Source organism: Lithobates pipiens, unplaced genomic scaffold (genome assembly GCF_037356315.1).
Source record: "Lithobates pipiens isolate NorthernLeopardFrog02 unplaced genomic scaffold, aLitPip1_a1.2 Scaffold_10, whole genome shotgun sequence".
NCBI lineage: Eukaryota > Metazoa > Chordata > Amphibia > Anura > Ranidae > Lithobates > Lithobates pipiens.
The window spans coordinates 129,764,222-129,788,775 of record NW_027507686.1 but is presented as its reverse complement, the minus strand read 5'-3'; the positions used below and the strand labels follow the sequence as shown (position 1 = coordinate 129,788,775).

Here is a 24,554-nt window from a genome sequence, read left to right as displayed (position 1 = left end):
GCACTAGGGATGAGCCGAACACCCCCCTGTTCGGTTCGCACCAGAACCTGCGAACAGACCTAAACTTCGTGTGAACTTTAGAACCCTATTAAAGTCTATGGGACTCGAACGTTCACAATCTAAAGTGCTCATTTTAAAGGGTAATATGAAAGTTACTGTCCTAAAAAGTGTTTGGGGACCTGGGTCCTGCCCCAGGGGACATGGATCAATGCAAAAAAAAGTTTTAAAAACGGCCGTTTTTTCAGGAGCAGTGATTTTAATAATGATTAAAGTGAAACAATAAAAGTGTAATATTCCTTTAAATTTCGTAGCTGGGGGGTATCTATAGTATGCCTGTGAAGGGGCGCATGTTTCTGGTGCTTAGAACTGTCGCTGCACAAAGTGTCATTTGTGCAGGAAAAAAAGTCTTTTAAAATCACTTGCGGCTAAATTGTCGGGTCTCCGTAATACAGAGAACACTCAATGAGTGTTCTCTGTATTAGCCGACAATTCATTCATTCATTGATTAAAAAAAAAAAAAAAAAGCGTGGGGGTTCCCCTAAATTCAATCAAAGGGCCCTTCAGGTCTGACATGGATATTAAGGGGAACCCCGTGTCAAATTTAAAAAAAAAATTGACGTGGGGGTCCCCCCAAATATCCATACCAGACCCTTCAGGTCTGATATGGATATTAAGGGGAACCCCGCATCAAATTTAAAAAAAAAATTGACGTGGGGGTCCCCCTAAATATCCATACCAGACCCTTTATCCGAGCACGCAACCTGGCAGGCCGCAGGAAAAGAGGGGGGGACGAGAGAGCGGCCCCCCCTCCCTCCTGAACCGTACCAGGCCACATACCCTCAACATTGGGAGGATGCTTTGGGGGTCTGTGACCCCTCAAAGCACCTTGTCCCCATGTTGATAAGGACAAGGGCCTCATCCTCACAACCCTGGCCGTTGGTTGTGAGGGTCTGCGGGCGGGGGGCTTATCAGAATCTGGAAGCCCCCTTTAACAAGGGGACCCCCAGATCCCGGCCCTCCCCCTGTTTGAAATGGTAAGGGGGTACAAAAGTACCCCTACCATTTCACAAAGAAAGTGTCAAAATGGTTAAATAAGACAAACACACTTTTGAAAAATTCCTTTATTAAAAATAAAAAAAATAAAAAAAAAATTCCAGCGGTGCTAATCCACTCTTGCTATCCAGCGACGGGTCTCCGGGGTCCAGCGATGGATGATCATATCCAGCGACGGGGGATCTCTCAGTCCAGCGCTGTCCATACCTCCTTCTTCTGTCTCCACTGCGGAGACACTGCAGAGAGCCGAGCGCTGACATTTCTTATATTGGGAGGGCGGGGCCACCCGTCACCTGACCCCGCCCCTCTGACGTTGGAGAGGGAAGCCAGGGGTTCCCCAGTGATGTGTGGGTGACCCCGCCCCCTCTGATGTAACGCAGGTTTCCCCCGTCGCTGGATATGATCATCCATCGCTGGACCCCGGAGACCCGTCGCTGGATAGCAAGAGTGGATTAGCACCGCTGGAATTTTTTTTTTATTTTTTTTATTTTTAATAAAGGAATTTTTCAAAAGTGTGTTTGTCTTATTTAACCATTTTGACACTTTCTTTGTGAAATGGTAGGGGTACTTTTGTACCCCCTTACCATTTCAAACAGGGGGGGGGCCGGGATCTGGGGGTCCCCTTGTTAAAGGGGGCTTCCAGATTCTGATAAGCCCCCCGCCCGCAGACCCTCACAACCAACGGCCAGGGTTGTGAGGATGAGGCCCTTGTCCTTATCAACATGGGGACAAGGTGCTTTGAGGGGTCACAGACCCCCAAAGCATCCTCCCAATGTTGAGGGTATGTGGCCTGGTACGGTTCAGGAGGGAGGGGGGGCCGCTCTCTCGTCCCCCCCTCTTTTCCTGCGGCCTGCCAGGTTGCGTGCTCGGATAAAGGGTCTGGTATGGATATTTAGGGGGACCCCCACGTCAATTTTTTTTTTTAATTTGATGCGGGGTTCCCCTTAATATCCATATCAGACCTGAAGGGTCTGGTATGGATATTTGGGGGGACCCCCACGTCAATTTTTTTTTTTAAATTTGACACGGGGTTCCCCTTAATATCCATGTCAGACCTGAAGGGCCTTTTGATTGAATTTAGAGGAACCCCCACGCTTTTTTTTTTTTTTTTAATCAATGAATGAATGAATTGTCGGCTAATACAGAGAACACTCATTGAGTGTTCTCTGTATTACGGAGACCCGACAATTTAGCCGCAAGTGATTTTAAAAGACTTTTTTTCCTGCACAAATGACACTTTGTGCAGCGACAGTTCTAAGCACCAGAAACATGCGCCCCTTCACAGGCATACTATAGATACCCCCCAGCTACGAAATTTAAAGGAATATTACACTTTTATTGTTTCACTTTAATCATTATTAAAATCACTGCTCCTGAAAAAACGGCCGTTTTTAAAACTTTTTTTTGCATTGATCCATGTCCCCTGGGGCAGGACCCAGGTCCCCAAACACTTTTTAGGACAGTAACCTGCATATTACCCTTTAAAATGAGCACTTTAGATTTCTCCCATAGACTTGTATAGGGTGTTCCGGCTTTTCGAATTTGCTGCGAACAGCCCAAATTGTTCACTGTTCGCTGAACAGGCGAACAGGCAATGTTCGAGTAGAACATGAGTTCGACTCGAACTTGAAGCTCATCCCTATTCAGCACTATCAGGTTGGCACACCTAATGCATCACAGTTACATAGTTACACACATAGTTCCATCCTGTTTAACCTTTACTGCATACATTTGCAGCCCCTTCCTCCACCAACTCCCCTGCCCCTCCAAAAAAAACACCAAACTCTAGATCCCTTGCAAAAATATACTTTTATATAAAAGACATTATTCAAATCTAAATTACAATCCTATAACTTTCAATTGCTTTTTTAATAATAAAATCGTATTATAAACCTTCTAATTTTATTTTCTCAACAATTGGCTTTGAAGTGTTTTTGTGCACTCTGTATCAAATTTTTATCAAAATTTTTCTTAGCTTTTGTTCTGTCTACTAGTTAAACCATTCAATTCTGTCTTTTTACATCTATGAGGAAAAAATAATGGGTGGCAGAAAAAAAATATCTAAAAAGAATTTTCTTAAAATTATGTAGCAAATGCAATTTCTCCTTTTGGCCAAAAGATGGAGACAGGGAGATGCTGACTTGTCCTTTCAGAGAACTCTGAGACATAGGGCACACTGGGGAAAGGGGGACTTTCAGGAAGAGCTGAGGAGGCTGAGGATATTTTAGGGGGAGAGAGAGTCTAGAAGCCCAGGAAAAGAAAAGGGTATGACAGAAAAGTGCAGAGATGGAGAGGAAACACTGAGTTGGCTGAGGAGAGACAGAGATCAAGTCAAGAAAGCCCCTGGGTGGTTTGATACTTTGAACTCCACCTGAGAGAGAGAAAGCCACGCTGACACAAGGAAGTGTGTGCTGGAACTCCATCTGAGAGAGAGAGAGATGTTTTGCCAAAGACTGCTGCCAAGAGACTGAGGAGAAAGGGGCCAGGAACAGTGGCACCCACACGGCACACCACCGTTTTCCCCAGAGACCCTGCTCAGCAACTTAGCACCACCTAGCCCAGCAGAGATGACCCACACCGCTTCAGAGATCGCAATGCCCATCCAGGTGTCCAGCCGGCTACTGTCCAGTCACCCTGCCAGTTTAGCTACCAGCCATCCTGATCGGCCGACAGGAGGGGATCTGGTGCCTTACAACATTGCCAGGAGCCTGAACCAGCATCTGGGATTACCGTTGTGTCATCACACAGAGGATTGGTGAGCGGGTGCAAACCCAACATCCTTCTTAACACAGTACAGACACTGCATGCAGACACATATTCCCCTTTTTAGTGTCAGAGAATGCTTGTTTGGCGCTGTCACTTTTAGACATTCTGTTCTTACATACCACTACCTAATGGGATTTTCTAGAGGATTACTGTTTCACTTTGCTTGATTAAACCTACTTTCTTTACAAAAGGCCCCAGCATTTGCTAGCAGAAGATACTAGTACTCTTTAACCCAGGACCCCATTACAGAACTGTGCTTACTGTTCCCTGTAACTCATTTCTTCTTTTTGTGTTGTTTCAAGGGTGTTTGTGGCCCAGAAGGAGCTGAGAAGTTGACAATTCTTCTCTCCTCCCTCTCAGTGCCTGTGTTATGGGCATATAGATTACTGCTTTTCTAAACTTACAGTTGCTAAATATTGAAGGTTGTCTTTTATAATGTATCAATTCTTTGCAGCAAGGTTTAACAGTGTTGTAAACTTCCTTATGCTTTAAACCGTGATAATATATTCAACTTGTTTATCGCTACCAGGTGTGAAGCCCAAAGGAAACAGCACATCAGTGAGAGTTTAGCGATTAATATGATTTATATGTATTAAAGAAGGGAATGGAACCTTCAGCCATAGATCGAGCTAGAATGCAGCAGATCCTGAGAGGTGCTCTATGCTCCAAGCCGGTCTAGATCCAGCTAAAGACTTCAGCCGATGTCATGTCATTAAAGTATCCTGAACTCATTAGGTTAGTGAGGGAGGAAGCTATGTTTGAGGGCAAGAAAACTGCAACCAGGTCAGCATCAGCATCTCTAGCTGAGATAACTACTCTGAAATCGCAGATGCCACAGATGATGGAAATGTTGAATCTGTTAGCAGACAAATCGCCACATTGTCCAGTGAAATTACTCTGAGATCAAGCCAATCTCCAACTCCTTCCATTGCCTCTACCACAAAACCAGGGAATCAAGGTGTTTGTTCAAGTCCATCCAATTCTGAAAGACAACGCCAGAAACCAGCGGGAAACTTCAGAGGGTAAAGGAGCCAACTGGGTGCCCATCCTCAGCAGTTAGCTCTAAAGTTATAGACAGAGAGAAACCACAGTGGAAGCCCAAATCTTTATAGAGGGCCCCCGCTGCGGTTTCTGAGCAGCCATACAACCCCCTCTCCTCGACCTCAGGTGCCCATCACCAGGAGCAGATACACACCACTCCTCTCGGGCCCAACAGAGATAAAAGCAAAACCTGAAGCCCATCAAGAAGGGGGCACAAATATAGAAGACAGGACAGATTAACTACTCTACTCCTGGAAAATTTCCTGACAAACTAGTGGGACCTTCTCCCATCGTGTCAGTCCAAGTAGAAGGCATCTATACAAGGACCTTTCTGGACACTGGTGTGCAAGTTACCCTGCTATATAAAGACTTTTACGACAGGCACCTCAAACACTTACCCCTGCAGAAATTGGAGGAACTGGAAATATGGGGTATTGGAACCCAACATTTCCCATATTATGGCTACTTACCGGTCAAGTTGACTTTTGGCCCCTCCGTGACCAGACAAACAAAAAACGTCCATCAGAAGCCCACAAGAGTTCTCTGATAATAGGAACAAACACTGACCTTGTCAGAAGGCTGCTCACTCCTCATGTTTAACACCCCAATCATAGGCATACACCCTATGCTGAGACAAGTATATCAGAACCTAGTTGAAGAACAGAGAGCCCCAGCTAAAGGAGTGGGAAAGATCTGGCAATTAGACAGAAGTGAGAACCTGGACAGTTGGCATGTCTACAAGCATCAGTTAAACTCAGTTGGGAACAACTGGGCCCCTTTGTTGTCCTTGAAGATAACTGCTAGGGAGAGGACATGGAGTGGAGGTAATCCCAGAAGTGATATTAACTAGGGCTTTGCAACGGAGTTGTGGAAAGATCCCTGTCAGCTTCCGCAATGTTACGGCCGCGCCATTGAAACTGCGGGCCTGAATTCTGTTAGGACAAGTGAATCCAGCCCAGTCTCACCATCTGATTTGGAGAAGGGAGAGGACAGAATCTACATAGATCAGTTTTACCCACAAAACACCCCACTATTACCTGAGTGGAAAGAAAATGTCAAGAAAAGGTCCTCAGATTGCAGGATATGTTTTCAAACCATGAGTTGGATGTGCAAAAAGTGGCCAGCACTGGATTCGCCTTCAGGAAGACAAGCTATTCAGGGAAAGAGTCAGAAGGATCCCACTGGGTGATCTAAAAGATCTCCATGAACAACTAGCAGAGCTGAATAGATCATGCATCATCAGGCAGTCTAGGAGCCCTTATGCCCTCCCCACAGTAGTGATGCAGAAGAAGAATAGGTCTCTAAGGCTATGTATCGGTTATCGGGTGCTGGACAGGAGGACCATCTCTGATCAGTACACCACTCCAAGGATAGAAGATGCCCTGCAGAGGTGAGGTGGTTCAGCGTGCTGGATCTGAAGAGTGGGCACTATCAAATCCTCATGCACCCTGAAGATAGGGAGAAGACAGCGTTTATCACCCCAGTAGGGTTCTTTGAGTTCACCAGGATGCCCCAGATGAAGTGGAGTCTCAAAACTGCTCCTGTTCTGGCCTATGCCAATCCAGCCAAGTCGTATGAGCTGCATGTTGATGCCAGTTGAGATGGGCTAGGCAGGCTACTGTATCAGGAGCATGATGGACACCCATGGCCTGTTGCTTATATGAGTCAAAGTCTTGCACCTGCTGAGAAAAACTACCCTACTCACAAGTTGGAATTCTTGGTTCTGAAGTGGGCAGTGGTGAACAAGTTGAAAGACTACTTGTATGGTGCAGACTTCTTAATCAAAACTGACAACAACCCACTCACATATATACTCACCACAGCAAAACTAGATGCCACCGGGCACAGGTGGTTGGCTGCCCTATTAGGTTTCCATTTCAGCTTAAATTATTACCAAGGAATTGGGAACAGAGGTGCTGATGCCCTGTCGAGGAGACCCTATGACTTGGGGGTTTCTTCTGAAGAGTGGACTCAACAGACTCCAGAAGGGATACAAGCCTTGTGTCAGGGAGTGGAACATCAGGCCTTGGGCAGAAGTCATCGGAGTCTTAGTGGCAGGTATCACCAATACTCCCTGCATTATCACTCTGGAAAGTGTAAAAAGGTGGCATACACCCTACTGGGATACCCACTAGCCAGGCTTTGCTGAGATGTGGATGAAGAACCTGAAGGGATGGAAATACCTGGCTTGACTGAAGGAAGGCCTTAGAGTAGGCCTCAGGTGAACCTTATCAATATACTGGAAGAGTATAACTGGGAAGAGACGCAGAGATCCAGCAGTTGCTGCACTAGTAGAGGTAATATAATTATAGTGGTGGCCGAGTACCAGAGATAGATCAAAGCTACTACCAGAAGACAAGAAACTGCTGAGTGAGTGGTCCATCTCATTCTGAGGGATAGTATACTGCACCACCATATTGTTCTCAAATGGTGCTGCTAGAGAACTAAATTCAGGAGACCCTCTGTACACTTTACTAAGGAAAAATGTAAATGGTCTGAAAACTTGCCACGGACAGCAAGTTCAAGTGAGATAGAGTGCAGTGATGTGCCTATTTACTCATCATACTTATATGCAGACCCCTTTAAGTCTATTTCCCCCAATTCCTGGATATGCCAAGGGAAGATAAATTCTTTAGCAGCTCACGAAGGCCAAGCCTAATGAAACAGAGGTAGCTGGTCAAGTGATCTGCAACCAGTTGGGTGGCACCTCACTGTCAGAACTGGTGGGTGGGCATCCAAGCCTAATAGCATGCAGCTTCTCTGCAAGACCTAGCTCCTGTGGGGAGCCACCGTGCTCCAGTCCCAATGGGGTGGTCTTTTGTCCTTGAACCTTGGATTCCTGCAACTGTTAATTTGTGATACCAGAACTACTGTGGATGGATGAGTTTTATGAGGGTAATTGCAGGTAGATATTTGTATTCTGAGCTACTTTTCAAAGGTAGTGATTCTCAACTAGACTCTCTTTTTATAGAGTCTATGTCACATTTTAGCTTGATTGAGATATAGAAACGTTGCAGTGAAGAGTCCATGTCTGTGCAGCTTGTTTTGTATTCTGCAACGCTTGCATACTCTTTGCCATCCTGAACCCGTTTTGCATTATTTTTACTAACTTTGCACCTATTTAGTAAACTGCAAGTTACAGTTATTCCCTGTCTGATCATTCTGATGATTATCTATTTTGTTAAGTTACCATCATAGAGTAAGCCCCATGACAGTAATGGTAGTTTGAAGTAGTGAATTCTGCATTTTTTTTTCACAATATAACAATGTGATTACATTTTCACCAAAGATCTAAAGTAGCATCATTTTGTGTGGAAAGAACTATATTGCATTCTATATGTTTATTATGAGACAGTTCATTTGTAAATATTAGAGTTGGGCAAACAGTTTGAGATGAGCAAAAGTTTGGCCAGAACATCACCTATTTGCCTGTTCAGCGAACACCCGAGATTACAGGGTGCTCAGCGGGATGTCCGTCCGCCAAACACTCCCTAATGCACTGTGCATTTTAAGCCCTGTTTGGGCAAAGCTTTGCCCAATCAGGGCATAGTAATTAGCTGGTTGTTAAGGAGTGGGCCAGGAAGTTGGTCGTTTCGTACTTAACCATAGATAAGTCATCAGCTGTCAATGGGCTTCCCAACTGACAACTGAATGAAACAAAAAACATTGATGGCTATAGAAAAACGTGAAAAAAAAATGACGTGGGGTCCCCCCTAATCCATACCAGGCCCTTTGGGTCTGATATGGATTTTAAGGGAAACCCCATGCCAAAATAAAAAAAAATGGTGTGGGGTCCCCCCAATATCCATACTAGACCCGTATTCAAGCATGCAGCCCAGCAGGCCAGTAAAGGGGGAGCGAGTGAGTGCCCCCCCAAACCATACCAGAACACATACACTCAACATTGCACCCCTCCCCAAAGCACCTCATCCCCATGTTGATGGCACCACCCCATGTGACCTCACTGATCCAGCATGCACCGATCAATGATGACACATGGGGTGGTGCCACCAGGTGGCTCCCCCTTATCTATTTAAGAACTGGCAGATGGTAGTTAGCCTTTGTCGCAGGCTAAGCTTTTTTTCCTTTCTTTTTCAAGGCCTGAAGGTGGCAGCGGTGTTATGATTGATGATGGAACTTCATTGGGGGACATTGTTTTTTTGTTTTGTTTTTTAATAAAGGAATTGTCAAAAACTGTATGTGTTTTTATTTATTTTTGACACTTTTATGGTGAATGGATAGGGGTACATACCCCATACTCATTAACATAGGGTGGAGGATGGGATCCGGAGGCTCCCTTGTTAAAAGGGGCTTCCAGATTCCAATAGGTCCCCAGCCCACAGAGCCCCACAACTGCAGCCCAGGGTTGTTGGGAAGAGGCCCTTGTCCCCATCAACATGGGGACAAGGTATTTTGGCCCAAAGCACACTCTCATGTTGAGGGCATGTTGAGGGCATGTGGCCTGGTATGGTTCAGGAGGCAGGGCGTTCACTCACCCCCTTTCCTGACCTGCCGGGCTGCATGCTCGGATAAGGGTCTGGTTTGAATTTTGGGGGAATAATTTTTCATATTTCATTTTATCATGGGGTTCCCCTAAAAATCCATACCAGACCCAAAAGGCCTGGTATGGATTGGGGGAACTCCCACACCATTTTCTTTTAACATTTTTGTGTTGCCAGCAATGGTATTGTATTGTGTGCAATTTAAATGTATTTTTTTTTCTTTATATGTGTCAGTTTTGCTGCAGCAGGTTCTATACACGGTACAGATGTGCCACTTTAATGGCAGACTAAGCAGGCAGACTAAGGGGACCCCCCCAGGCAATATATTTCAAGTATTTTTTTCATTCTTATTGTTATCTTTTTAAAGTTTATTTTTTTATTTTTATTTTTTTTTGCATTAGTACATTTCCCTCAGGCAGTACCCAGGCCCCATACCCTTTTTATGATCAATAACTTGCATATAAGCCATAAAAATTTGGACTTTTGATTTTTCAAATTTGAGTCACAAAGACTTCAATGGGGTTCACTGTTTGGGTCTGCAATTTTGCGATGTTCGAGAGTTCTGCTGTGAACCAAACTAGGGGGGGGGGGGGGGAGTGTTTGGCACATCTCTAGTAAATATAATAGTTTTTACTACCCAATTCAGGACTACAGTTGGATTTAGATGAATTCAAACGTATTATCAAAACTATGATCCAGGACTAACCTTCTCATTCTTCATTACAATTAATATGTTTACTATTCTCAAGTACAAGAAATCTATGGTTTATAACCAGTATCACAATCAATGTTATACCACAAAGTGGGAGGCATTGCAAGTGTTTTTTTATGTCTTACAAGATTCTGTGAATAAATATGGGAATGTAAATTTCCTCTTCCTCTTTTTTTTCTTTTTTCTTTTATGATATTTGTATTATTGTTATATTTGTAATTTTTTTTTTGTAGTCTGTAGTCACTGATTTTAGTATCCATATGCTTGATTTTCTACAATTCATAATCTCCTAGAAGAAGATGGATGTGTTTCAGACTTTATCCAAATACAGTCTTTGCAACAGAAGCTCCTTCTGTATAGTTTAATGTAGGATTTTGGCAGGAGCAACACATTCCTTAGGAAATACAGTAGGAACACTATCATTCACATTAAAGAGGAAGCAAACTCTCCCACCCGATGCTTCTTTTCATTTAGTCCATTATGATAAGTAATTACCAAACTATAGCCACTGTAATCCAGCCCAAATTGCATATTACTTACTGTTTAAATAAACTTTAAAAAAAACTTGTTTCCAGGGGTTAGGCAGCGCCATCTTAAGTATTGTTTTCTGAGTCCACAGTGGAGTGTATTTCCGCCCTTACATTGAGCATTTCCTGTACTATTAACCAAGCCTCCTTCTCAATATAACGTTTCTATGGCAACCCTGCTTCCCTGTTCATAGCTGACTTGTTTTATTTCATAGTATTTACTTGTGCCGATTATCTAGTGTTTGCCTGTCAGTCTTATCACCTTCAGCTGATAAGACTGTCCTATATCCTGCTTTACACTACATGTGATGTTACATGGTCACATGGGGTGTAGGAAGAAGCTCTGAATGATTCTGCAATCTCCTGGGATTTCAGTGTTGTGTGCCGTTGGAAGTCCTGATAATAGATAGACAAAGTACCCAGAGTGTGCCATAAATCAGGGCAGATCTGATCATTAGGGTTTTTTATGATGATTTACATGGGACAAAGTTGTGGGGGAGAGTTTACAACCACTTTAAGAACATTAGAGGGCATTTCCCAATTATGTTACCTATACCAATAAAAACACTGTTGAAATCACTTGAAAAAATGACCAGTTCTACAAAAAGGGTTAGCCAATGTGCATTGCTAGGAGCCAGGAGACATATTGTTGTGTGAAGAATTTGCCTAGCATCAAGCCACCAGGATGTTTTGCACAACAACCACCTTCTCCTAAGTGGCCAACTGAATGCTCTGCTATGTTGAATGTAATGGATTGCAGTTGCTATGTAGCTTTCATCAGGTAAGAGTTTAGGGCCTTGAATCACACAATTTTGTCAATAATTCCGTAATGCATTTACCTGTAATAGGACCTACTATAAAAAATAATTCAGTGTCTGAGGAACTGGCTTTAGTAAAGCAGTGCAAAAAGAAATGATATAGTGAATGATATCAGAGATGTGCACAACAGAAAAATGTGGCTGCTTTATAGAATAGAGTAGGACAGAATAGAATGAAGTGGAATAGAATAAAGTAGAATAGAAACAAATAGAATATAAAATAAAATAAAGGAATAGAACAGAATTAAACAGAAAATAATAGAATATATTCTATGTTGTGCTATTCTATTCTATTTTCTATTCTTTTATTTTCTATACTATTCAATGATTTTCTATTCTGTTCTATTCTATCCTATTCCTTTATTTTCTATTCTGTTCTATTCTATAAATCAGCCTAAATATAAATCATTGTTTATTTGATTTTTAACCTTATTGTATTTATTGCAATATTTTTCCACTTACATTTCAAATAAATTTTAGAATTCAAATACATTTTCATATTTGGATAATTAGTTTAGTTATAGTTTATTTTGGATTCCATTAAATTTGTTACTATTGTGATTCAGAAATTTAGACCTGAATCTCTGAATAAGGAAAATTTGATTTGTAACATAACGAATCACACATGTCTAAATGATATAGTGTTTTATAAATGTGGTGGTAGACTTATGCCCCATACACACTATCAGATTTTTTGCTGATTTTTTCCTTCAGGTTTGCCAAAACCATGTAGTAGAAATGCCTGCCTGATTGCATACAGATTGAAACTCATAAGGTTTGATCTCATATTATATGGTTTTGGTAAATCTGAAGGAAAAACTGATAGTGTATATGGGGCTGTAGAGTGAGGGCAAGAGTAAAGGGTAATATGTTGGAGCTGGACTTGTTTAAGTATTAAAGCATATTTACAATTGCAGTCAAATTCAAGAAAATGCCATCATATGTTTATTACATAGTTACATATATAGTTAGTAAGGTTAAATAAAGACACCAGTCCATTCAATTCATTCTGAGTGAGTGTCTACAATTGTCCCTATCCCTGTACATTGCACACTCACATTGGTCCCTACCCTCAAGGAGGCCACAATCCAAGGTCCCCACTCATATACTAGGGCCAATTTGGGACAGAAGCCAATTAACCTACCTGCATGCCTTTGGAGTGTGGGAGGAAGCCTTGGTACCTGGAGCAAACCCACGCAGGCACAAGGAGAACATGCAAACTTCAGGCAGGTAGTGTCATGGTTGGGATTCAAACCAGCAACCCTTTTTGCTGCTAGGTGAGAGTGCTAACCACTACACCACTGTGCCGCCCAATGCTGCTATGTGTTTGCATTCACATAGCATGCCTAAAAATAATTTAAAAAATATGTCTTACCTTTTTAGATGTTTCTCAGGACAAGGTGTCATGGATGAATGCAAGTTTTTTTTTTAAAGAGGTATTAAACCCAAAACCAAAAATGTAATATTCTGCAACTTACCAATTATTACATGTGGTGGCTGTATTCATTTTCTTTATTTAGGTTTTTTCCTTCTTTTTTCACCTGGTGATCTGGCCATCAACACACCTCCTGTTAGACATGTGCAGAATTTGTACAGTTTTTTCAAATAGATTTGTTATGTTACTAATTTCATTCCGTTGATTTGTTTTGGAAGGTGTTTAGTTTAGTTCTGTTTATTAATTTAAAAGTAATTTTACATTTTCGGAAACGATTCAAAATCAGACTGGCCAAGAAATGATCGACCGATTTGAATTCTGTGTGAAGAATAGCTGGTTATTAAGGAGCAGGCCAGGAAGCGGGCTGACACACCCTAAAAGACCTTCCGACTGCCCTATAGAAGTTTCACTGCTACAGGGAGGCAGCTGTGCGCAGGATCACGTATATATACATGATCCTGCAGAGTTCTTAAATAATTAAGGGGCAGGACTACATTTTGACATCACTGGGTGACCCCACCCTCTTGTGACATCATCGACCCAGCATGCCCCCAGTAGATTATGCAACCGAAGGGCCTAGTATGGATTGGGAGGGCCCCATGCTGAGAGTGACATCATCGACCTAGCATGCCCCCGGTCGATGGTTCCCACCAAAGGGTATAGTATGGTTTGGGGGGACCTTGCACAGTTTTTTTCAAATAGATTTGTTATGTTACCTTACTAATTTCATTCTGTTGAATCGTTTTGGAAGGTGTTTAGTTTAGTTCTGTTTATTAATTTAAAACTAATTTTTAATTTTCAGAAATTATTCAAAATCAGACTGGCCAAGAAATGATCAACCAATTTGAATTCTGTGTGAAGAATAGCTGGTTATTAAGGAGCAGGCCAGGAAGCGGGCCGACACACCCTAAAAGGCCTTCCGACTGCCCTATAGAAGTTTCACTGCTACAGGGAGGCAGCTGTGCGCAGGATCACGTATATATAAATGATCCTGCACTTCCGGGTGCTGAGCGTGAACGCTGTTGGCACTTGGCTCCCGTTCAGTGTCCCCAGACACATCATCCTGCAGACAGACAGAATGGCAGTCTGCCAATGTAAACAAGGCAGATCGCTGTTCTGACAGGAGGGAAAGAATGGATTCTGTGTCTCTGCAAGGCAGGGACAAAATCCATGTTTTCCCCTAATAAAAGCACCTGCCACACAGTTAAACCTTAGATCACCCCTGATGTTAATTCCTTCCTAAACTGTTTCATTAGTACAGTGAAAGTGCATATTTTGTAGCACTGGTCACTGTATTAATGTCATTGGTCCCCAAAAAGTGTCAAAAGTGTCAGTGTCATAATTTCCACCACAATATCACAGTCCCACTATAAGTCGCTGATCGCTGCCATTACTAGTAAAAAAAAATTGATAACTAAAATTATCTCACAGTTTGTCAACACTATTACTTTTGAAAAAAACTAATAATATAAGCTTATTAGGATTTTTTAGATCGAAAATATGTAGCAGAATACATAGTGGCCTAAATTTATGAAGAAATTAGATTTTTTCAATTTTTTTATTGGATAGGTTTTATAGAAGAAAGTAAAAAAATGTTTTGTTTTTTTCAAAATTGTCAGTCTTTTTTTGTTTATAGTGCAAAAAGAAAAAAAAAACACAGAGGTGATCAAACACCACCAAAAGAAAGCTATATTTGTGGGGAGAAAAATGACTTACGTTTTTGGATACAGCATCACACGACCACGCAATTGTCAGTTAAAGTAACACAGCGCTGTATCGCAAAAATGACCTGGTCATGAAGGGGGTAAATTTTCCCAATTTATGGGGACAAGGGTCTCTTCCCCACAACCCTGGCCCAGTGGTTGTGGGGGTGCGGGGGGTGACTATCGGAATCTGATAGCCCCCTTTAATAAGAGGTCCCCCAGATCCCATCCCCCATGTGAATAAGTATGGGGTACATAGTATTCCTACTCATTCACCAAAAAAAGTGTAGTGTAAAAAAAGACAGAAGGCAGTTTTTGACAAGTCCTTTATTAAAAAAAAAAAAATGAATGAATAAATGTCCCCCAAAGTAGATATAATGTCAATCACAATGAACGCTGGCCGGCGACCCAAAAAAAAAGAGCTCTGTACCGGACGAAGGTTTCCTTCATCTGAAAGCTCCACTGTCTGACAGTTCTTAGATAATTAAGGGGCAGGGCCACCCTTTGACGTCACTGGGTGACCCCACCCTCTTGTGACATCATCGACCCAGCATACCCCCAGTAGATTATGCACCCGAAGGACCTAGTATGGATTGGGAGGGTCCCACGCTGAGAGTGACATCATCAACCTAGCATGCCCCCAGTCGATGGTTCCCCACAAAGGGTTCTAGTATGACTGGGGGGACTTTGCACAGTTTTTTTTATAACATTTTTATTTACCATCAATTCTGTTTACATTTAGTTGTCAGCAGGGATGCCTATTTTGTTAAACAACTTGACTGGTTTTGCCATTATCCCCTCCTGTGGTATGGCATTCCACATGTTGAAATATATCTAAAGCCCATTTTTTTTTTTTTTTTAGTAAATGAGTTAATGGTTAAAACCCTATTGTCCTGTCATGTGAACACAACAGGAATTGAGAGGAAATTTATTTTAAAGTTCCCACCTAGATATTTGTCATCAAGTCTTCCCACTGGAAAATTTTCACTCCATTCCCGCTCAAGCGGCAACTCAAAATTCTCTATTTGTCCTCATTCTCTTTCCCATTGACAGTGATCAGAATGATAAGTAGAGAGAATGAGTCTCCATAGAGAAGATACAGACTGCAATAAAAACCGAGCTTCTGATCAATGTATTCAATGCAGAAAAAAATACACTTTATCAACTCTTGCCATAAAGTTCCTCATCCTAAAATCGTCTTTATTTCATACAATATCATTGTCCCTTGTCCACTGTACAGTTCTTGAGATAAATTGATTGTTTTGCTAAAGGCAAATTGACTGTTCATGTTCACTTTGCAAGTTCAGTTGCTCTTTGCAAGAGAATGTTTTGTAGGGCTTAGTAATTGAGGTGAAGCTCTACTGACTCACATCCATACCTCCCAACTTTTTGAGATGGGAATGAGGAACACCTATTAGAAAAAGTATTTAGTCATAGGACACTCCCCTTGCCACGACCCCCTTAAAGGAGTATTATACAAAAAAATATATTCATTAAACTCATAAGTGCTTTTTTTACCACTACTATTCTTTTATGCTGGCTTTTGACATTTAAAAATGCAGCAATTTAGAAATTGAATACAATGTTTAGCACTGGTAAACACTTTTTTGAAAGATACATAGTGTATTTTATATACAACTATATAGATTAGACCAAAATAAGGGGCAAATGAGGGGGAGAGAGGGACAGAGGAACTTTTTTCCAAATTAGGGACAGTCCCTCGAAATCAAGGACAGTTAGGAGCTATGTTACATCATCAATTATGTTCAAGCAAAATATGTGTTTTTTTTTTTTCTTTGAACAGTAAAGTTTCACCACATTCACTGGGCTCTGAGGGACATTTCTTTGCAGAGTGGAACTTCTCAAAGAGAGCAGTGGATTGGTAAATCAAGCCCAAAGTAGTTAAAGTGTATCTAAACACAAGACAACAAATGTATTATTGCAGCCTATCAATCAGATGTAGTCAGGGCTGTCTTTAAGGCAGGGCAAAAGAGGCAGCTGCCTCGGGCCCAGTCATTGTTGTGAGGCCCAAAGCAGCTGCTCCTTGAGCCTACAATAAAACAAGGCAGATACCCATGGGACAGTACAGAGTAGCTAATAATAAATAAATGAAACTGACACACAGTATATTTGGTCATAAATGGCCACGGTGTTTATTCAAGGGGTAACCCAAATTAGCTACATTCACATTAACTAAAAAATCAGCTTTCAGCATAGAATTAAATTTCAAAATTAACAAAATGATCCAATACCAGATCAATCACCATGTCCTTCCAGACTTATACTGGAAGACGAACCCCCACTGAATAGCACCGTGACTAAACAATCATAAAAATAGGGAGGGGGGGGTGGGAGCGCAAACTGGTCCTCTTCAGGTGGCTGTGAAGCTGAGGTAGCGTCCGGCTTATATAAGCAGTCATAGGCGCGAAGAAACAGCCCGCCAAATTCCTCCAATGACGGCTTGTTGCTAAGGGATATTGCACCAATAGCCCTGCTGAGAGAAAGGAGAGAAAATGCACAGGCAAAGAGCCCTCTGCCCTGTCCCATGCGGGCCCCCGGTTAATGGGACCGAACATGGGACAGTACAGAGTAGCTAATAATAAATAAATGAAACTGACACACAGTATATTTGGTCATAAATGGGCACGGTGTTTATTCAAGGGGTAACCCAAATTAGCTACATTCACATTAACTAAAAAATCAGCTTTCAGCATAGAATTAAATTTCAAAATTAACAAAATGATCCAATACCAGATCAATCACCATGTCCTTCCAGACTTATACTGGAAGACGAACCCCACCGGCCGAAGCCAATTGTGAAACAAAACGCTGAGGCCCCCCCAACACCGTGGCTTTCTCTATCATATTCTGCAAACCTACATTGAAAATGTCCAGACCTATGTCCGACAAATGTACCAAGTCTGATCTATAGAGACCTGAGATAAAACCTTCCAACTCAACGTGGCGATAGGATAAGTTATTGGAAGAAACCAAAAAATTATGAATGGTCCTATTTAAGCGTCTACGAATCTTGTCTAGATAAAACAAATTGCTAGAGGGGGACCAAAGTAACCTAGGAATTATCTCAGAAAAAGCGATAATTGCGGATGGAAAAAGGACCTTAAACGAAAAGAGATCCTGTTTCATCTCACATAAAAGATTCCAAGTTTTAACTTTACCAATATCATTTGCCCCAGCGTGGATTATTAATAGATCCGGGCTGGGCCAAACATTATTTAAATAAATTAATTCATTTCTTACATCTTTCCAACGTAACCCCCTAACACCATTCCAAAAGATTTGCAAAGCATGAACCTTAAAACCCAAAGTCTTTCCGAAATTCCGTGCTTCGGCTCTTTTGTAGGCCCAATGAATAAATGAATGGCCTATAATCCAGACATTGAACCTAGGAAAATCTGAAAAGAAACTTAATTAGTAACTAACTCAGGTCGAATGTAAGACTTATATCTAACACTGTCCCAACGACCCAACCTCTGAACCTCCTCAGAAGAAAAACCCATAGAGTTAGCAGCAGTGGCAGCCCCTATTCTGAAGGAGTGAGATGAGAAATAAAAGCCTGACAAACCAAGGGTTTTTAGACAAGAAGAAAGGACAGAAGAAAATTGATAACGAGTAAGAGGAGACAGGTCATTGTGAATAAAGAATGACCCGTGAAAGAAAGGTCTAAAGGCGATAAAATTTAAATTATTTTGGACCGGGCAGATAGGAATATACCCTGCCCGACCCAACTTAATCATGCGTCCCTTACCAACCTGATCGGTTTTTGATCTTATGATGCATATAGTGATAGAATCTGAAGAAACAAACACATCACTATCTAACAGGATAGCGTATGAAGACTTATTTGAGGCGGAAAACTCACCCAGCCATAAAGCGCCAAAAAATGCCAAAGAAAAAGCTGCGTTAAATAATAAAATTTCATAAGGGGAATAGCATACTGAAGGCAAAGTCTGAATTAATTTAACCAAAAGATCAATAGAAATGGGTCTCCTACCATCTCTAACCAAATGGGAACGCCTAAAACCTTTCAATACCTGACGTACTGTATAGAAAGAAGACAAGGCCGGAAGGTCAAAAAATTTTAGAAAGAAGGAAACCCCGGCCAAAATTTTATGTATAGAAGCTGCACTAAGGTTAGAATGGATTAAAAAAGTAACAAAAGACAGAGCTGTGTAAGCATTACAACTGGCAATACTTAAATTGTATGTAGAGCAGAAACTATCCCATCTCGACCATGCTCACAGATAGTCCTCCCATGTTCTCAGTGAAACGGAGTTCTTTAAATTGGCGGAGATTAATCCCAAATCAAGCCCCAGAGGAATTCCGGGCATTGGGAGCCAATTGGGTCTGCCTCCGGAGCCAATTCGTGGAACCTGGAAAACTGAAGACGAGATAACGAGTCTGCAATGCTATTGCTTACACCTGGTAAATGTTTAGCCTTAAGCCAAATATTATATTTCATACAATGGAGAACTAAGAAACGAAGCAATTTGATTACAAAATCAGACTTAGAAGATAAACAATTAATCGCGAATAGGACACCTTTATTATCCGTGTGAATTAAAACTCTCCGATTTTTAAACAAATCACACCAAATAACTACCGCCACCACTACTGGGAATAATTCTAACAAGACTAGGTTACGCGCAATGTCAGGAATCCTCCAAGATGTGTGCCACTTTGAAGCACACCAATGACCTGCCAGGAAGGCACCAAAGCCTATAGAACCTGAAGCGTCGGTAAAAAGGCCTAGTTCAAAATCGTCTATAAATTGCCATACCGTTGATCCATTAAAACCTAACAAGAACTCATCCCATACCTTTAAATCATCTTTAATGGCTTTTGACATGATAACATGAGAAAAAGGATTTTTTAAATCCTTTGTAGCCCTGGCAAAACGGCGAGAAAAAATCCTAGCTACCGGAATTACTCTTGCAGCGAAAGCAAACAAGCCTAACAGAGATTGAACATCTTTAAGCAGAACTCTCCGTCTAGATAGAAAAGAGGATATTAGCGACCTAATCTTGAAAAGCTTTGATGGAGGCAATCTGAATTCCATGGCATTTGAATCAATGACAATGCCCAAAAATTCCAGACTAGTAGATGGAAACACTGTCTTCTCCTGGGCAAGGGGAATGCCAAAATTTTCACAAATATCAAAGAAGGCTGACAAAGAATCAGAGCAAACAGAACATTCAGGTGGACCTATGAAAAGAAAATCATCTAGATAATGAATATAACCAGCACCGGGATGCACCACAGACACTACCCATTGAAGAAAAGAAGAAAAAGCCTCAAAGTAAAAACAAGATAAGGAGAAGCCCATTGGCATACATTTATCAAAATAAAAATATCCGTTAAAATGAAAACCTAGAGAACTAAAGCCTTGCGGGTGTACTGGGAGTAAACGAAATGTAGACTTAATATCCGCCTTGGCCATTAATGAATTCCTTCCAAAATGCTCAAGGAGAACCAAGGCCTCATCGAAAGAAGCATACGTAACTGAAGCATCGAAATCAGCAACCTCATCATTAAGAGACTCGCCAGCAGGGTATGACAAATGATGTATTAGGCGAAAAGAGCCTGGCTCTTTTTTGGGAACTATGCCCAATGGAGAAATTCTGAAGTTGGAGAAAGGGGGTGAGAAGAAGGGACCCGCAATCCTGCCCTCTGTTAGTTCTTTCTCAATTTTAACCCTAACAACCTCTGGGTGTGAAAAGACCGAACGCAAATTGTCCACTAACTTACAACCAGACCCAGAAAAACCAGGGACTAAAAAACCATGCTTGAAGCCGCTATAAAGCAGCTCCGCCATCCTGGTGTTTGGATACATTTCTAGCCAAGGAAGCATGTTTGACAATTTCACCGTTGTCTGTGCCTTTTGAAAACCCATCCCTGGATTGAGGCTGACCTGACATGGCAGAGGCCTTTCGATAACATCTACAAGCCGGGTGTGACCCTGTACAATATGAGCACTCGTGTTTGTATCTACAGTTGGCCAGAAATCCGCATTGTCCTTCATTGAATGCAAAGCAGAAACCTTTGCGAAATGAATTATTAGTAGAGTTGGGTGCTTTGAATTGCACCTGCGGTTTTGGAGGCAACATCAGATTTAACCAAAGGCCAACGTCTTTCACACCCCAACGTAGAGAAGGGTGTACCGCCAGCTTCTGCCTGAAATTCTCATCATAATGAAACCATGAAATACCCCCGAAATGCCTAAAGGCCTCAGCAACAATGTCTAGATGTTGAAATAGCCCAGAACATTTTTCTGGAAATTTTTCACCCATAACTGAAGCGAAAATACAGAATGCTTGAAGCCAATTCTGGAATGTTCTAGGTACTGCTCTCCTTCTATCTTCTTCTGAACGCTCCTCTGATTTCTTATCTAATTTAGAAAGAAATTCTTTAGAAGAAGGCAGGAGGGATAATAAATCAACAAATTCTCCTCTCCAAATTTTCTCCTTAACTGAGGAAGACAAGTGGAAACCTAACGGGGAGATTTCGCACGGAAGCGCCTCTTTCATACAAGCTTCTGCTACTTGACAAGGTGTATTATTACAAGAACTAGGCTGTAAAAGACCACCAGTATTCACTAAAATGCTCTGAGTTCTTAAAGGGTTAAACTGTTTCTCCATAGGAATAGTAACATTACCCTGCGAACGCATAGCGTTCCAGACAGGGCCAACCTTTAAAGCATCCGCAGTGACTGACTGCTGCAATCCAGTACCATCTTGATAAGCACCAATATTTTGTGCACCTGAAGCAAGCAAAGGCTGCACATCTTCCCTTACACCAATAGGGGGAGCAGTACTGATATTCAAATGATTAACAGGATTTTGTAATATCGCTCCAGAATACTGAGCACCTGACACTGCACCAGAATACTGTGCACCTGGCTGCAAATTATAGGAAAAAGTACCAGAAGACTGTACACCTGACATAGTATTAATAGGAGCACCAGCAGGCTGTGTCTCCTGAGCTGCACCAAATAAATGTGCCCCTTGTAAGGTACCAGAAGGCAGTGCCTCCTGTACAGGGATAGTTGTTTGAACTGAAACATTGTTTAATTGCTGTCTATTCTGAAAAGAACTGCCAGCGCTTGCAAACAGAGCCCTGGCAATGAGAGAGGGAGAGGGAGATCCTTGTTCCCCTTCTGACAGGCTAGTAAAAGCATTTGCTAATGAATTAAGGATAACAATTAAGTCAGGTAAAGAAGAAACAGGATTCTCACCAGGCGGAATATCTGACACAGCATTCTGTCCCAAAGGAGCTGCAGCGCTGGTTTCTGGAATGGAGGATGAGGAGGATAAAGTTGCAGCATCTTTAAGATGCCTGGAACGAGAAGTAGAAGTGAAAGAATCTTCCTTAGAATAAGGAACAGCAGGGGCTGACGACTTTTTCTGCTTCTTTCCTTTTCCTACAGGTGTGCGGGAGTTGCCAGCTGAAGGAGAATTCCTGTGTTCCTCCATAATGTTCGGCATGGGCGTCAGACAGGCAGGGAGAGAAGAAAAAGCAGGAGGGTCTTCAGCTAAGCAGTGCCTCAGCCACTCCTCACCGCCAGAGCTTTCTGCTTTTTCCAGAAGCTGACGAAGGAGAGACTCCATTCTAACTGTACACCTGAGCGCAAACTGGTCCTCTTCAGGTGGCTGTGAACCTGAGGTAGCGTCCGGCTTATATAAGCAGTCATAGGCGCGAAGAAACAGCCCGCCAAATTCCTCCAATGACGGCTTGTTGCTAAGGGATATTGCACCAATAGCCCTGCTGAGAGAAAGGAGAGAAAATGCACAAGCAAAGAGCCCTCTGCCCTGTCCCATGCGGGCCCCCGGTTAATGCCGGGGACCGAACATTCTGAGAGATGACATGACAGAGATCTACTGTTCCCAGTCATTTAAACAGTGATCTCTGTCATATCCCAGGCAGCCCACCCCCCTACAGTTAGAACACACCTAACACCTTGATCGCCCCCTAGTGTTAACCCCTTCCCTGCCAGTGTCATTTTTACATTGATCAGTGCATTTTTTAGCACTGATCAATGTAATAATATTACTGGTCCCAAAAAGTGCCCGGCGGGCGCCATGACCGACAAGCACCCGCAATCGCTCGTGACAGAGCGAGAACCGGAATTTATGTGTGTAAACACACAAATCCCGGTTCTTTCAGGGGAGCAGAGACAGATTGTGTGTTCATACTATGTATGAACACCGATCTCTCTCTCCTCCTAGACAGTCCTATTCCCCCTACAGTTAGAACACACCTACGGAACACAGTTAACCCCTTGATCGCCCTCTGGTGTTAACCCCTTCCTTGTCAGAGACATTTATACAGTAATCAGTGTATTTTTATAGCACTGATCACAGTATAATTGTCAATGGTCACAAAAATGTGTCAAAAGTGTCCAATTTGCTGCAATATCGCAGTCCCGATAAAAATCGCAGATCTCCACCATTACTAGTAAAAAAAAATTGTACTAAAACTGCCATAAATCTATCCCCTATTTTGCAGACGCTATAACTTTTGCACAAACCAATCAATATACGTGTATTGTGATTTTTTTTTTACCAAAAATATGTAGAAGAATACATATCAGCCTAAACTGAGGAAAAAAAATTAAAAAAGACTTTGGGGTTATTTCCAAAAGGCAAATGCACTTTGCACTGAAAGCGCACTTGGAAGTGCAGTCGCTCTAAATCTAAGGGGTAGATCTGAAATGAGTGGAAGCTCTGCTGATTTTATCATCCAATCATGTGCAAGCTAAAATGCTGTTTTTTATTTTCCTTGCATGTCCCCCTCGGATCTACAGTGACTGCACTTCCAAGTGCACTTGCAGTGCAAAGTGTATTTCCTTTAGTAAATAACCCCCATTGTGTTTTTTTCAAAATTGTCACTCTTCTTTTATTTTATAGCGCAAAAAAATAAAAAACGCAAAGGTGATCAAATACCACCAAAAGAAATGTCTATTTGTGGGAAAAAAAAGGACATAAATTTTGTTTGGGTACAGCGTCGCATGACCACGCAATTGTCAGTTAAAGCGAAGCAGTGGCGTATCCCAAAGAATGCCTTGGTCATTGAACAGCCGAATCTTCTGGGGCTGAAGTGGTTAATGACCGAGCCATTTTTTGCAATACTGCACTGCATTGCTTTAACTGACAATTGCACGGTCATGCGACATTGTACCCAAACAGAATTGATGTCCTTTTTTCCCCACAAATAGAGCTTTCTTTTGGTGGTATTTGATCACCTCTGCGGTTTTTAGTGTTTGAGCTATAAACAAAAAAAAGGACCAATTTTGAAAAAAACACAATATTTTTTACTTTTTGCTACAATAAATATCCCAAATTTAAAATAACAAAAAAAAATTCTTCCTCAATTTAGGCTGATATATATTCTTCTACATATTTTTGGTAAAAAAAAATCGCAATACGCGCATATTGATTGGTTTGAGCAAAAGTTATAGCGTCTACAAAATAGGGGATAGATTTATGGCATTTTTTTTTTGCAATTTTTATCGGGGCTGCAAAATAGTGACAACATAGTGACAGACACATCGGACCCTTTTGACACTTTTTTGGGGCCACTGACATTTATACAGCGATCAGTACTATGAAAATGCAGTGAAGAAGTTAACACTAGGGGGCGATCAAGGGGTTAACTGTGTTCCCTAAATGTGTTCTAACTGTGGAGGGAATGTGGCTTACTAGAGGAGAAGTGAGATTGTTGTTCCTACTTAGTAGGAACACACAATCTGTCTCCTCTCCCCTTACAGAACTGGGATTTGAGTGTTTACACACACAGATCCCAGGTCTCGCTCTGTCACGAGCGATCGCGGGTCCCCGACGGTCATGTAGGAAATTTTAGTCGACTAAATTTGATAAAAAATTAAAACAGTTGCAGATGACTAAAATGGGACTGAAATTTAAATGTCATTTTAGTCAAAAGACTAAAACTAAATCGAAATTTGAGGCAAAATGAACAC

At 41.8% G+C, this 24,554-nt stretch overlaps 1 protein-coding gene across 1 annotated transcript in view; it reads right to left on the bottom strand.

Moving 5' to 3' along the window:
• Window positions 1–4,494: 4,494 nt before the first annotated feature.
• LOC143925697 (uncharacterized) overlaps window positions 4,495–24,554 on the bottom strand; it is a 93,287-nt gene continuing 73,227 nt past the window's right edge. Inside the window, exons 4-6 of the mRNA XM_077450160.1 lie at window positions 20,571–21,913; window positions 7,044–7,329; window positions 4,495–4,675 (exon numbers count right to left, since the gene is read on the bottom strand). Of these exons, the coding sequence (XP_077306286.1) occupies window positions 4,495–4,675; window positions 7,044–7,329; window positions 20,571–21,522 (1,419 nt within the window). The 5' untranslated portion in view covers window positions 21,523–21,913. The remainder of the gene's footprint in view (window positions 4,676–7,043; window positions 7,330–20,570; window positions 21,914–24,554) is intronic.